The 16,478-nt window shown below is 39.3% G+C and overlaps 1 protein-coding gene across 1 annotated transcript in view; it reads right to left on the bottom strand.

The window, feature by feature from the left end:
* Positions 1-16,478, bottom strand: part of LOC126174771 (intermembrane lipid transfer protein VPS13D) — a 531,199-nt gene that overhangs the window by 309,067 nt on the left and 205,654 nt on the right. Inside the window, 1 exon segment of the mRNA XM_049921112.1 lies at positions 15,689-15,947. Within this exon segment, the coding sequence (XP_049777069.1) occupies positions 15,689-15,947 (259 nt within the window).

Below are 16,478 nucleotides of genomic sequence, written 5' to 3'. Positions count from 1 at the left end.
ACACTGGCACCAAAGTTCACCAAAATTCTGCACAAGGCCACCACAGATGCTTCACATGATGGGAAGGCCACCACAGACGCTTCACATGATGGGAAGGTCATCACAGCCTACCCTCTTTCCACCTCTTCCTTTGACGCTTTTGTGATGGAGGTCAGAACCATGACACCCAACATTGAAACGACACAGTTTTCTTACAGGTGGGCAAGGAAAACATTTCAGGCGCACCATCACTTAGAATTGACACAAAAAGGACTAAGGCTGTGGCATAAAAGGCTTCATTGGGACCATACCTTCCCTTGGGACATTGATCCCTGTACTTTGTGCAGTCAAACACGGAAGTTTGCAGTGCGATGAGCAACAGGACGATGTACTTGACAATGTTTGACACTGCTGCTACCCGGGTATGACCACTTGCATTTGGTGCATTATCCTTGTATCTGTACTAAAAACTAAACTACGTCCAAACAGGCCTTGGAAGGCCCAATGGTACTGACCAGCTGTCATGTCAACTCAGCCCACAGGATATGGAGGGGCATGTAGTAAGCACACCGCTCTCCCAGCCATTTGTCAGTTTACGAAACCAGAGCCACTACTTCTCAATCAAGTAGCTCCTCAGTTTGCCTCACAAGGGCTGAGTACACCCTCTTCGCCAACAGCACTCAGCAGACCAGATGGCCACCCGTCCAAGTGCTAACCCAGCCCGACAGCGCTTAACTGTGGTGATCTTACGGGAACCAGTGTTACCACTGAGGCAATGACGTTGGCTTTGTATCTGTACATATTGCTTATTTTAAAACTGACATGTTGATGTCCAGTGATTTTCATGACCTTCGCATGCATATTCGTGATGTGCAATGATACATAATACAGAGGGAGGAGATTGTGTGAATTTGTACAGCATAAGGTATGTTACTTTTCCAAGTGTCATCATTATCATCATCATCATCATCATCATCATCTCAGCCTTTTCCCACATATGTGGGTTCAGGGTTGCTTTGCTGAATCCTTCTCTTCCATAAATGCTATCCAGTGCTTGTTCTCTGAGCGATCTTTTCTCCCGTAGGTCCCTTGCTATCTTGTCTTTCCATCTCAGTTTCGGTCTTCCTCTTCCCCTTAATCCTTCGATTTCTAGGTCTTCAACTCTTCTCCACACGTAGTACTCCCCTCTTCTCTGCACATGTTCATACTACCTTAGCCTACTTTCTTGGATCTTCTTCCCTATGGTCCCCACTTTCACTGTTCCCCTGATGTACTCATTCCTTAGTCTATCCTTTCGTGTCACTCCACTCATCCACCTTAACATTCTTATTTCTGCCACTTCCATCTTTTTCTCTTGGGCTTCTGTAATTGGCCAAGTTTCTGCACTATACAGCATCGCGGGCATCATCACAGACTTGTAAAGATTTCCTTTCATTCTGCAGCTAACCTTCTTATCACACAGTACTCAACTCAGTTTCCTCCAGTTCATCCATCCACTATTTATCCTGTGTTGTATTTAGGCCTCCAGTCCTCCATCACTTTGCATGTAGGAGACTAGGTATTTAAATTTCTTGAACAGCATCAGTTGTTCTAATTGCAGGTTACTATATGCTCGATGAAGAAACAATACCGCATAACTGGCAAATTGCTGATTTTTCATTTTTCAGTCAGATGATGTCGTTGACCGTACACGCATCTGCTCTTAACGCCATAATGCCAAATTGTTAATTATTTACCATGAAAAAATTATCTAAAACAATACCATCTATGAGACACAGCAAATAAATAGATGGCAATACTATGGAACTGTAGAGAATTAAATACTGCCTATCTACAATCTATGGATTCTGTAAACAATACCACGTAAATATAGGAGCAAGCACAGCACATTGTTACTGCCTTATTATATATTTAACAGCGCTCGAAAGTGGTTCCACGCTTGTAGCTTCATTCGTGATAATGGACATCGATATGGATGACGATCTTTTTACTGAAGAAGAAATTGTTTCTCAGCTGAAATCAGCTTATGAAAGCTGAGAATCGTTCATGAGTGTGACTGACAGCGGTAAAAAAATGGTTTTATTATTCACCTTTGAATGTTAGTGGAACCGCAAGTGTCTGATTGTGATATAAATCAGAGTGCCCCACTTCGCTAGTTTTGTGCTTTATTCATTTCTGCCAAAGATTTGTAGACTGTCCACTTTCTTGTAGGATCTTCCATGAATGCAGAACAAACAACAGGTGACAAAAGTCATAACGCTGGAGTTACATTTACCGAAGAAGAATTAATTTCATATATGGCGTTCTTGGTTACTGTTCCTGCAACATCTAGTGGCACTAAAATTGTGTTTTATTCAGTTGCTGTCAGGCGGTCCATAAGTAAAAATTATTAATATACCGTAATATTACACACAACTGAGAAAGACAGGACCATAAAAGTTGAAGATGTCTAATGATGCAGGTAATTTTCTTGGTATTATTGTTAATAGTATTACTGATGCCGTTGTTCTCATAAATACATGAATTTCAGCTTCATCTTTGCTTAAATTAATTTATAAATATTTTTCCACCTAGAAACTTCAGTGGCTGTATCCAACAATGCTCAAAACGAAACCACAGTCACAGTTTCCACTAGACAACAGTACTTCACACTCATTGCTATGCGATGGTGCTCATGGCTTGCCAAACATTATGGACAAATTATCAGAAGATCGTGGGAGCAATAATGATGCTGACAGTGAAGGCCACGAATTTTATGGTGACGTAAGCAATGACATGAACCATGGATCTTGCCGTTGGTGGGGAGGCTTGCGTGCCTCAGCGATACAGATAGCCGTACCGTAGGTACAACCACAACGGAGGGGTATCTGTTGAGAGGCCAGACAAACGTGTGGTTCCTGAAGAGGGGCAGCAGCCTTTTCAGTAGTTGCAAGGGCAACAGTCTGGATGATTGACTGATCTGGCCTTGTAACAATAACCAAAACGGCCTTGCTGTGCTGGTACTGCGAACGGCTGAAAGCAAGGGGAAACTACGGCCGTAATTTTTCCCGAGGGCATGCAGCTTTACTGTATGATTAAATGATGATGGCGTCCTCTTGGGTAAAATATTCCGGAGGTAAAATAGTCCCCCATTCGGATCTCCGGGCGGGGACTACTCAGGAGGACGTCGTTATCAGGAGAAAGAAAACTGGCGTTCTACGGATCGGAGCGTGGAATGTCAGATCACTTAATCGGGCAGGCAGGTTAGAAAATTTAAAAAGGGAAATGGATAGGTTAAAGTTAGATATAGTGGGAATTAGTGAAGTTCGGTGGCAGGAGGAACAAGACTTCTGGTCAGGTGACTACAGGGTTATAAACACAAAGTCAAATAGGGGTAATGCAGGAGTAGGTTTAATAATGAATAGGAAAATAGGAATGCGGGTAAGCTACTACAAACAGCATAGTGAATGCATAATTGTGGCCAAGATAGATACGCAGCCCACACCTACTACAGTAGTACAAGTTTATATGCCAACTAGCTCTGCAGATGACGAAGAAATTGAAGAAATGTATGATGAAATAAAAGGAATTATTCAGATAGTGAAGGGAGACGAAAATTTAATAGTCATGGGTGACTGGAATTCGAGTGTAGGAAAAGGCAGAGAAGGAAACATAGTAGGTGAATATGGATTGGGGCTAAGAAATGAAAGAGGAAGCCGCCTGGTAGAATTTTGTACAGAGCACAACTTAATCATGGCTAACACTTGGTTTAAGAATCACGATAGAAGGTTGTATACATGGAAGAACCCTGGAGATACTAAAAGGTATCAGATAGATTATATAATGGTAAGACAGAGATTTAGGAACCAGGTTTTAAATTGTAAGACATTTCCAGGGGCAGATGTGGACTCTGACCACAATCTATTGGTTATGACCTGTAGATTAAAACTGAAGAAACTGCAAAAAGGTGGGAATTTAAGGAGATGGGACCTGGATAAACTGAAAGAACCAGAGGTTGTACAGAGTTTCAGGGAGAGCATAAGGGAACAGTTGACAGGCATGGGGGAAAGAAATACAATAGAAGAAGAATGGGTAGCTTTGAGGGATGAAGTAGTGAAGGCAGCAGAGGATCAAGTAGGTAAAAAGACGAGAGCTAGTAGAAATCCTTGGGTAACAGAAGAAATATTGAACTTAATTGATGAAAGGAGAAAATATAAAAATGCAGTAAATGAAGCAGGCAAAAAGGAATACAAACGTCTCAAAAATGAGATCGACAGGAAGTGCAAAATGGCTAAGCAGGGATGGCTAGAGGACAAATGCAAGGATGTAGAGGCTTATCTCAATAGGGGTAAGATAGATACTGCCTACAGGAAAATTAAAGAGACCTTTGGAGATAAAAGAACCACTTGTATGAACATCAAGAGCTCAGATGGAAACCCAGTTCTAAGCAAAGAAGGGAAGGTAGAAAGGTGGAAGGAGTATATAGAGGGTCTATACAAGGGCGATGTACTTGAGGACAATATTATGGAAATGGAAGAGGATGTAGATGAAGATGAAATGGGAGATACGATACTGCGTGAAGAGTTCGACAGAGCACTGAAAGACCTGAGTCGAAACAAGGCCCCTGGAGTAGACAACATTCCATTGGAACTACTGACGGCCTTGGGAGAGCCAGTCCTGACAAAACTCTACCATCTGGTGAGCAAGATGTATGAAACAGGCGAAATACCCTCAGACTTCAAGAAGAATATAATAATTCCAATTCCAAAGAAAGCAGGTGTTGACAGATGTGAAAATTACCGAACAATCAGTTTAATAAGTCACAGCTGCAAAATACTAACACGAATTCTTTACAGACGAATGGAAAAACTAGTAGAAGCCGACCTCGGGGAAGATCAGTTTGGATTCCGTAGAAATACTGGAACACGTGAGGCAATACTGACCCTACGACTTATCTTAGAAGAAAGATTAAGGAAAGGCAAATCTACGTTTCTAGCATTTGTAGACTTAGAGAAAGCTTTTGACAATGTTGACTGGAATACTCTCTTTCAAATTCTAAAGGTGGCAGGGGTAAAATACAGGGAGCGGAAGGCTATTTACAATTTGTACAGAAAGCAGATGGCAGTTATAAGAGTCGAGGGACATGAAAGGGAAGCAGTGGTTGGGAAGGGGGTAAGACAGGGTTGTAGCCTCTCCCCGATGTTATTCAATCTGTATATTGAGCAAGCAGTAAAGGAAACAAAAGAAAAATTCGGAGTAGGTATTAAAATCCATGGAGAAGAAATAAAATCTTTGAGGTTCGCCGATGACATTGTAATTCTGTCAGAGACAGCAAAGGACTTGGAAGAGCAGTTGAACGGAATGGACAGTGTCTTGAAAGGAGGATATAAGATGAACATCAACAAAAGCAAAACGAGGATAATGGAATGTAGTCGAATTAAGTCGGGTGATGTTGAGGGTATTAGATTAGGAAATGAGACACTTAAAGTAGTAAAGGAGTTTTGCTATTTGGGGAGCAAAATAACTGATGATGGTCGAAGTAGAGAGGATATAAAATGTAGACTGGCAATGGCAAGGAAAGCGTTTCTGAAGAAGAGAAATTTGTTAACATCGAGTATAGAGTTAAGTGTCAGGAAGTCATTTCTGAAAGTATTTGTATGGAGTGTAGCCATGTATGGAAGCGAAACATGGACGATAAATGGTTTGGACAAGAAGAGAATAGAAGCTTTCGAAATGTGGTGCTACAGAAGAATGCTGAAGATTAGATGGGTAGATCACGTAACTAATGAGGAAGTATTGAATAGGATTGGGGAGAAGAGAAGTTTGTGGCACAACTTGACCAGAAGAAGGGATCGGTTGGTAGGACATGTTCTGAGGCATCAAGGGATCACCAATTTAGTATTAGAGGGTAGCGTGGAGGGTAAAAATCGTAGGGGGAGACCAAGAAATGAATACACTAAGCAGATTCAGAAGGATGTAGGATGCAGTAGGTACTGGGAGGTGAAGAAGCTTGCACAGGATAGAGTAGCGTGGAGAGCTGCATCAAACCAGTCTCAGGACTGAAGACCACAACAACAACAACAAGCAATGACAGGAAAAGGAAGTCTAAACCATATCCTGAAGATTGGAATAAAAATGCCAATAAAATTCTGAGAATGTGTGGACAGGCATATATTGGATATAAAAGAAGTTGAATTGGTAAAATCACTCATGATACTCCAAGAGACACGAAAATTAGGTTCAACATGTACTTAGAAGAAGTGCCAGAAATCTGTTCAAAGGAAGTGTCATCAGTTTTCTGTGGATGATAGGCAGGCAGTATTTAACACATTTCGGGAAACGATGTCATGGGATCAGAGGAAGGTTTACGTCATCAACCTTGTGGACATAATTCCGACCAAACGTCCAGGGAAGAACACTGGCAAATCCAGGAGAAAAGGGACGCTCATTTATCATTTGAAAAATGAGCTGGGGAAACATAAAGTATGCAAAAAGATGTTTCTCAATACTCTTGGGATTAAAGAAAGGACTGTCCGATATTAGCTGGGTAATTCCACACATGGGATGAGTCCTGATACGGAATCGTCATGACCTCGAATCAAAGAGAAGAAGAAGAAAGATGAGAGAGCCTTCATGAAAGAATTCCTGGACTCTCTTCCGAAACTTCCGTTGCATTACTGCAGGAACTCCTCCTCAAAGTTGTACCTGGAGCCTATTCTACAATCCAAACAACAGCTGTATGGACTCTATGTGGAAAAATGTCATTCGGAGAAGGTTTCACCATTAAGTCGGGCTACCTTTAACTTGATTTTAGAAGATTGAAATATTAGCTTATAAGACCAGTGCAACTTGTGTTGTAGTTACAGGCTTGGTAACTTGAGTGAAGATGTGTGGAAGCAACACACACAATTGAAAGAGCAGGCAAGGATGCAAAAAGATGCTGACAAGAAAGAAGCACAGCAGAAGCTCTGCTCAGTGTACACCATGGACTTACAGGCCTTGAAAGTAGCTCCATTTTTAAGTGCAAGTGCAGTTTATTATAAAACAAAGTTGGCTGTTCATAACTTAACAATTTATAATTTAGAAAGTCGTGATACAGTATGTTACTGGTTCTATGAAATGCAAGGTGATTTGGTTGCATCATGTTTTGCCTCATGCATCATGGACACCCTACCCAGAACGATTAAGGAAAATCCCGTTCAAGTCATTCTTTATTCTGACGGCTGCACATATCAGAACAGAAATGTGATATTATCAAATGCTCTTTTAAGATTAGCAATTGATACTGGAGTACTGATTACACAAAAGTTTTTGGAGAAAGGCCATACTCAGATGGAAGTGACTCAGTTCACAGTTCCACTGAGTGCAACCTTAAAGGACGTGAAGTTACACTTCCTAGCCAATACGCTATGATGCCTAAAGAAACGAGAAAAAAGCCACAGCCACATGAAGTCCATTACCTAGATTATTCCTTTTTCATCAACTACACAGAGAAAAGTTTGTGGCTGTACAACTCAATTAGGCCTGGAAGAGCTGTAAAAACTGAGCCTACAGTTACCGATCTGAGAGCGCTACAGTACCACACAAATGGTATTATTTACTACAAGTGCTCTTTCAACGAGGTGTGGCAAGAATTACCGAGGCGTCCAAGGAAAATTCTTGGAGATGTTTGCTTCCTGAAACTATACAAGGAAAGACTGAAAATCTAGAAATCCAAATGGGATCATTTACAACTTAAATCAGTTCTTCCTAAAGACTGTCATAGTTATTATGACAACATTCCTTATGAATGAAAATTATCATGGAGGTAACTGTGTGATGGGTATCAGTGCAGTGTAATTTCCTGTTGCTGCTTTGAGTGACGTTTAGGATTTTTCTTGAAGAAAGGTGCAGACATTATCAAAACTATGTAAACAGTATATTAATTTAAAATGTTTCTATGAAATCTTTCAACAAAAAATGATTAATGCTCCAAAATGTGTTCTTATTAGCTTTCTCTGGACCAAATACCAACATAAATGTGTCAAGTCATGCCAGAAGACTAACAAACAAATACCGCCTAAGTAACAGATCATGGCATAATAATTCCACGCATGTGTCATAATTAAGCTTTCTAAAGCGTATCATTTTTGTTTCACAATTTTAATTAATCCAATATTTCCTTGTAGTGCTACGATGCAAATTTAGCACCACTGTGAAATGCATTAGGCATTTTAGACAATTTTTTGTCTCTCGTGTAAAATTCTTATTTTGCTACTTACGCAGTATTGTTTCTTCACTGATGATATAGATCTTTGGCATCCTTTGTACACATATACTCTATTTTCACCCTGCTAATGCTCATTTCCCTTTCCTCTAGAGCTTTTCTCCACTGTTCAAGCTTGTCTTGAAGTGCCTTCTGGGTGGGTTCACAGATTACAACATCATTGGCAAACATCATGCTCCAAGGTGCCTCTTTTTTCACATCTTTGACTAGTACATCCACAACAAGGTCAAAGAGATATGGGCTGAGAGCAGATCCCTGATGTAGTCCTACTCTCATTGGAAATGCCTTTCTTGCACCTGCACTGCAAGTGTCACTGCACCTTCATACATGTCTTCCACCACCCTGATATATTTTTCATCTCAGACATCTCCATACCTCTTGCCCCGACACTCTGTCATTCTCAAGATCAATAAAGAACATATGCATTTCGGCTTGTACTTCAGTTGCCTTAGTGCAAATATTGCGTCAGTTGTTCCTCTTCCCGGCATAAATCCAAACTGTTCCAAACTGTTCTTCACATACCTCAGTTTCTAGATGCAACCTCTTCTCAGTTATCCTTTCCCAGATCTTCATTGTGAGGGACATTAGTTTTATCCCTCTATAATTGCCACAGTTATGGATATCCCCTTTCCCCTTATACATGGGAACCAGTATAATGCTTCTCCACGCATGCGGCATTCTTTCTTCTTTCCCCATCTTCTACATTAGATCCCAGAGAATATCAATTCCCTATTCTCCCAGACTTTTCCATACTTCTATTGAGATTTGGTCTGCCCCAAGGGCCTTCAAATTTTTCATTTTCTTCATCACGTGTTCGACTTCTTCCCTACTTATATTTTGGGTCATTCCTTCATTTACATCACCATCTTCACACTTCTCTCGTACATTTTCCTCATTCAGTAGCCTTTCAAAGTACTCCCACTACTTATTCAGGATTTCCTCAAGGTCATGTAATATTACACCTGATTCATTCTTTATCTGCCTCATTGATGTTACGTCCTTGCTTTAGCAATCCCTAGGAGTTGCCTGTCACCCTGTCTTCTTTCCAGCTCTTCATACGCCTCTTCCATTGCCTCAGCCTTTGCTTTTGCCACTGCTCTTTTTGCCATCTTTTTAGCGGTCTTGTAGGGTTCCCTATTCTCCAGTCTTACTGTTAAGTCTCATTGTTTTTTGCATTTTTCTTCACTTTTATTGCTTTCTGAACCTCCTCGTTCCACCACCATGCCTCCTTATCTTCTGGTGCTCCCTACTCTGGAACATTTACTTTGAGAAGTACCATTGTTGTTTTGGTTTTGCACTAGATTTGTGAACTTATTACCCTGTAACTTGGTTCTGAAATAAATGCTTTATTCGCAATCTTGGCTTTTTGGAGTTTTACTTCTGAGTTTATTACACTGCAGACTGCCTCCATCCTGGCACAATGCCATGAATATATAATACATATTTCACCTAAGTTATAAAAACAGCAGAAAGAACGAGAACAGAAATCATTCCCTAAATGAAGATATATGTGACAACTAATGTATAAATAAAGATAAAGTATCAGTCCAGAGAAAAAATTGTCTGGCAGCATATCTGAGCATTTAGTTACCTCTACAGAAGAACAGGAATTTTATCAATAACAAATAAAGTAACAAACAGGAAGAATACTGAACAACATGCCTTACATTAGATATTTTCACATAAGTAACTAATAACAGGGCAGAGGAAAGAAGATCAATGTTATAAGGTAAGGAGTTAGAAAACACACATTTGGAATCACAGGGTAGTTGTTACCGTTAAAGATTTAAGATGGGATGTGACCAAGTTTGGGTAGGTACATTGGTGAGTAAAGGGTAGGTGGCCCCATGGAAGGGAACGGCTATACATAGGTCTGGTGAACGCATGGAAGGAATGACCTATACTGTGTCTTTTATGCACAGTAGGATGAGAGGGATAAACACATTGATGAAATTTTAAAAAAAGTATTTGTACTGCATTTGCCCACAGAATAAGATGTAAGTGCAGCTCTTACACAGGTATGAAGCTGTACAATGACTGCCAGTCACACTGTTGAAGTGTTCTCCAAACTAGTTGAAATATAACAGACATGGAAATTTTTATTATTTTCAGTTCTACGTCTAAGCTAAATACTTTGTCTCTTCTGTCTGCAGCATTGTCAAGTGAGCATCGCTCAGTTATGTATACCCACAACAGGTCAAAATTAATATTCTGCAGATTTTGTAATTCTCAAATTGGATGGGAACAGAAAAATAATATTGGAAAACACAGTAAATCAAAGACACACTCGGTTTGCCAGCAGAAAAATTCTGTGGCTTCTCAATAGAAACATTCACTTTCTCAGAGTGTAAACATAGCCAAAAGAAGAAAAGAAGCAAAGACTATTTCGGGAAAAAAAACTGTTGATCATTCCAAATATTTTACATACATGTGAACTCCAGCGATGAGAGGTTAATCTTAGTTTTGGATTGAGAGTCCTTGAATGTATTACTTTGCAAGATCACAGAAGCCTTTCAATTTCCATGCACACATTTTACTAGCAGACTACTAGGCCCAGCTGTAAAGTAAGAGGGGTGTTTTTTAAGTAAGTACCATTTCGAAATAAAAATAAACAAATAGACTTTACTGAGCAATTATATTTTTACATAAAAGGCTGAACTTTAATCTACTTTCCTACATAATTCCCACCAATATTAAGGCACTTACTGTATCATACAAACAGCTTTAAACAACATCCATTCAGAAACCTGCCACCTGAGCCTAACTTTCAATAATTAAAAATGTTCTTTAACAATTGCATAAAAAACAATTTCTGATACTTGAGGAAACTCATCAGATGATGTCAAAATCGTAAAGTGTCTTTTCTCTCACACATTTTCATCAACTTTCTGCTACAAATTATCAGTAATGATTTTGTTCTTCACCACGCACAATCATAAGGTCATCTTTAAAAGCTCTCACCCATCTCCGTACCATCCCATTGCTCATAAATGTCAAGTAGTGTGCTTTATGCAGTTGTTGCAGAACATTTAAATTATCAGAATTTATGCCCAGGCAGCAGATTTCTAGAAGGATGGTATTCGAAAGTTGGTTGTACTATATGGTAAGTGCCTTAATACTGGTGGGAATATGTAGGAAGGTATATTAAGGTACAGGCCTCCATATAAAAATAAAATTCCTGCAAAAGTCTACTTGCTTTATTTATTACAAAACTGTACTTACTTAAAAACGTGCCTCATATAAATGAAGAATACTGTCATCTAAATCATGCATTTTGAATTAAAAATATGGATTTTCACACCATATTTTCTCAAATTTGAAGTTCATTGCCAGGCCACAAGAAGCGGTGCTGTTGTTCTCTGCTTCCATATTGTAATATGGGCCGTGCACTTCTTATATTTCGTTGTTCTGTGAGATCCCACTTGTTTCAACCAGTCTGTGTCAGTGAATGCTCAATAACTTGGCTCATTTAATATACTGTATTATCAAGATTTCAAGATGTTAAATGGAAAAAAATGTTTTATATAGTTCATGAAATCTAAAAGTAGAACCTAGAGTTGTTCAAAAACCACTTAACAATCTTGAGCAGTAATGTGATTTTAGTTCACATTTTATTCAGCAATCTTCTCTGTCTGGATCCCCTTAGCTATCTTGTTGATTGTGAACAGTTCAGAAAGAATCTTTCAGCAGCAGCAGGAGTAGTAGTAGAAGTAATAGTAATAGTAGAAGGATAAGGGCAGGACAACATATTGCATGTAGGAAACACTAGGCCTCACAAAGCATGTCACAACACAAAGAAATGTCACTGAATGAATAGAAGTTTGGTCTATGATCTCCTGCAGTTACTAACTAAGGTCCTCACTATCATATTTAAAGTAGTAGCCAATGAATACCAATCAGAGCTGTAAGAAATGAAACATGCTTGGCACTTGATGATAATAGTAAGGACTTGAATATCTTTCTTCTGACATAATCACATAGCTAAAAGTGTAGCATGTTAGCCTGTGATACAGAAAGGTATGCCAGAGCCATGTGAATTCAGACAGCAATCATGTTTATTGTCACATTAATGACTGGCTTAGCTTGGTCACTGTGGCAGTTAGGTTTTCAATCAAAAACTTTATTGTTATTTTCCAGAGTATATTTGATGTTGTGCTGGATGGAAGTGGGTCACTTCTGGTAACTAGGATGATAAAAATGGCAGCAACACAGAAACTCTCACCAATATGGAATGACTATAGTGTGGCACTCCTGACTTCTGAAAAATATAATGCCGATGACCTGAGAACTCTTTGTGGCAGTTTCACATAACTGTTTAACAACAATTTAAAAAGTCTAACATATTTGTAATAAAATACAGTAGGAAATGCTTGCAACTGAAGTAATTTTTCATTATCAAAATGAGAAAATTGTGCACTGCACAGTAATATTTAATCCTGCAATGTCGATGATTCTGAAACAGACAAGAATCTGCATGCTTCATACATCATGAGAAGCTGGCCAACGGTGACTCATCATACCTAACACAAAGGCTGCTTATAAAAGTTATATACAAGCAACTGTAGTACAAATATGATTTTCTGTGGAAAATCTAACACTTCTAATTTCTAACCCTGGTTCAAATGGCTCTGAGCACCATGGGGCTCAACACCTGAGGTCATCAGTCCCCTAGAACTTAGAACTACTTAAACCTAACTAATCTAAGGACATCACACACATCCATGCCCGAGGCAGGATTCGAACCTGCGACCGTAGCGGTCGCGCGGTTCTAGACTGAAGCGCCTAGAACCACTTGGCCACACCAGCTGGCTCCAATTTCTAACCCTCCTCCAGCCTGCTGTCAGTCGTAATTGGCAGTTTGCTGCTTCAGACTTGGAATATTCAAGGACACATAATATATTGCAAATATATGTGCAGTCTGGTTGGTGGATGGGGATGGGGGGCAGGGGGGTGGGAGGGGGGGGTGTACATGGTCCAAGCACACAAGACACTTTGGTACCCACAAGTCAGAGATGTATGACGCACAATAAAGATGTCATGGAGGTGTGGATTTTGGATGGGGGTGAGCGGTCAGAGGAAGGAGAAAAACTGTTGGGTAGAGGGTATGGGACAGCCCACTAGAATGAATGGCCTCTGCCAAACTGTGGCCAAGAAGGAAGTTGAGTATGAAAAGGCACAACATGCTTGAGTTCAGTTGCTGCTTTACAACCCATGCCATCTGGATCCTTCCCTCCAGCAGAAGTTGTTCTGAACTACACAGATGGGTGTTATCCTTGCACTGCAGTTTTTGTTCCTCTGGTCCCGTAAACCTCCTGGATTCAATCTGCATCGCTGTCCACACACCCTCTATCCAAAATTTTTCCCTTCCTGCCTCCTGTTATTCACCCAATCGATGTCTCCATTTCGTCATCATCATGTGCCACACCACACTGGCTATAGTGCCAGTGGGTCACATGGCTAGCCAGTGTGTCTGCTACCGCTTTCTCCTGCTTTCCTAGCCTGCACACCTGTCACCTCACTCCAAGCTGCTGGCTATCCCTTCCCAAAGACTTCCGAAAGCTGGCATAGTTATTTTTTTTTTTAAGTAGCTGTTGAGGACTCATTTCAGTGAGAGGTCTCCTTTACTTCTAAATCATTTACACTTTGCCAGAACTTTCCTTACTATCAGTTATTATTGGTTTTCTGTCCTGAACTTACTGCAATTTAATTAAAAATAATTACACCAAATGCGTTTCACTTCTATTTATAAAGCATCTTCCGAGGTTATTCTGCAAATCAAATACATATGTTTGTACATTTTCAGTCATTTTAGACTGAAAATAGTGTTTTTTTTACGAAGTTGGAGCGCAAATTACGTACAGTGTATCTTTACACTTTCTCTTTCTTTACATTTTCTCCACACCACTGCTTCTTCTGTCCTTGTTAGCAGTGGCTGATGAAAGACTTCCTTTCACATATTCACTTGGCAGTTCTTGACATTCTACAGTATTTCTTAAACTTCACCTTCATGAACTGAACTGAAGTTACAGGTGTTTCTCACTCTGCACAGTATAGCAGTGTTTCTGTCTGTTCATTTGTTTTTGTGCAGGTTGTGACTGTTGCTGACCTGGGAAACTACAACTTTTTATTTCTATTTTTTTTAATTATTTTGTGTGTGTGTGTGTGTGTGTGTGTGTGTGTGTGTGTGTGTGTGTGTGTGTCCACTTGTCTTGTATGTTTGGCAGAGATGTTAGAGGAGATGGGGGGCAGGGAAAAGTTAGTGTTTTTCCTTTTTTAAAAAAAGGGGACTGAACCTTGGAGGAGATGGTAGCAGTAAATGAAGACTGTGGTTATACGTGTATATTTAATGTTATATTAAGTCATCAGCAGTCAGTTTAAAGAGTGTATGGTTTGCCAGGTTATGGCTTTTTGAATGTGGTAGTTTTCATGAGTGAGAAGGTGATTTTTGTTGTTGTTTATCCTTAAGATTTCCATGGCTGTATCTGTTATGTTGGTGTAGGTGTTCTGCAGAAATTGATTGATTTGTCATATATTCCCATGTTCTTATATGCTCTTTGTACCTGGTATCAAATGTCCTCCTCGTTTGAGCAATCAGTTTTACTTGTTGTTTTTGAGAAGTATCTCTCTCTCTCTCTCTCTCTCTCTCTCTCTCTCTCTCTCTCACACACACACACACACACACACACACACACACACACACACACACACACACAAATAAATAAATAAATAATAAAAAGATAAAATAAATTAGTAATTTTACAGGTTGGCAATGCTCACAACCTGCATGAAAACAAACGAACAGACATAAAGTCTATAACACTGTGCAGAGTGGGGAACACACACAACTTCAGTTAATTTTATGAAGGTGAAGTGCGAATAACCCAAATGCAACAGAAGAAATACTGCAGAATGGCAAAAACTGTCAAGTGCAATGTGAAAGGAAGTCTTTCAACGTTAACCACTGCTAACAAGGAGGGAAGAAGCAGTGGTTTGGAGAATATGTAAAGAACACAAACATATGTATCTGATCTGCAGAATAATCACAGAAGATGCTTTATAAATAAAATCAAAATATGTCGGTACAATTCTCTTTAATTAAACTGCAGTATGCTCAAGACAGAAAACTAATAACAACTTATTTTAACAGCTGTTTCAGAAGATGGCCACACAAACAAATATATTTCCTTACTATATTTACATCTTTGATATAGTTTCATACAATACTGACTGCTGTAGGTGAGATCTGTGGAATATGAGTAATGTAAATCAATGTATACTGGAATTCTTCTACATAAATATGAAAGGGATAACAAAATTGTAATGACCAAGCATGTATACAATGAATATCAGCTGTGACACAGATAACTAATTAAACATACACCCATGAAGTTTGTAAAGACACTAAGATGATAGTCTACTTTAAAACATTTTTAAGGACACACAAAATTAACTATCAACACCAACCTTTCAAAGTAAGGGGATGCTTGTGCCCAGAAAGTTGCCCTGATGAGTCCACTGCACGAGTATGCAATGCTTCTTCTAACCTGAGAGTGGATATACCAGATGTCTCCTCTTCTGCAATATCTGCTAACCTGCGGCTAGTTGCTGTAGGGGATGGTTCCAGTAATGGAGGTGTTACCAGAGTTGATACAGTTTCCAATAATTGTTCATATTGCTGACGAGAAAGTGAAATTTTTAACTGTGTAACAACAGTCCCAGTTACCTACAGCAAAAAATTTAATTTAAGACTTAAAGTCACAATGCCGAAATTTTCTTTCAGCTGTAAAATAAATAAGACAACATATATTTGCTCATCTTGTTGTCAAGACCTGTTTGGTTTAAATAATACATTGTGTGGCTCTCATTAGAAGTAATGAGCAAGAACTGGTGCATAGCACAAAAATTATTTGTTGAACAGTAATGAAGTGAAAAAATGCAGTGGGAATGAAACTGGAAGAAAACAGAACAAAAAATGCATGAGACCAAAAACATTTACACTAAAAAGAAAGTTACTCTGGGCTAAATTCCAAAAGAAATAAATAAGAACAAAATAGCTAGCAATGAGTTAAATAATAAAGCACGGAACTATGTAAGCACCAGAAAATAATTTAAAAAAATAAAAAGATAACCTGTGAGGAGGACTTAACAGACTTAATGAATGAGTGAATGGAGGAAGCAGCTGCTGGATGTCTGTAGAACAGTAATTTTCATCTTAATTTTGGTGGCAGTACAGAACAAGTACAAACGTAGCTTG

The sequence above is a fragment of the Schistocerca cancellata genome, chromosome 3 (genome assembly GCF_023864275.1).
Source record: "Schistocerca cancellata isolate TAMUIC-IGC-003103 chromosome 3, iqSchCanc2.1, whole genome shotgun sequence".
NCBI classification, from domain to species: Eukaryota; Metazoa; Arthropoda; class Insecta; order Orthoptera; family Acrididae; genus Schistocerca; species Schistocerca cancellata.
The sequence above is the reverse complement of the archived record's forward strand: the minus strand, read 5'-3'. Positions and strand labels throughout refer to the sequence as shown.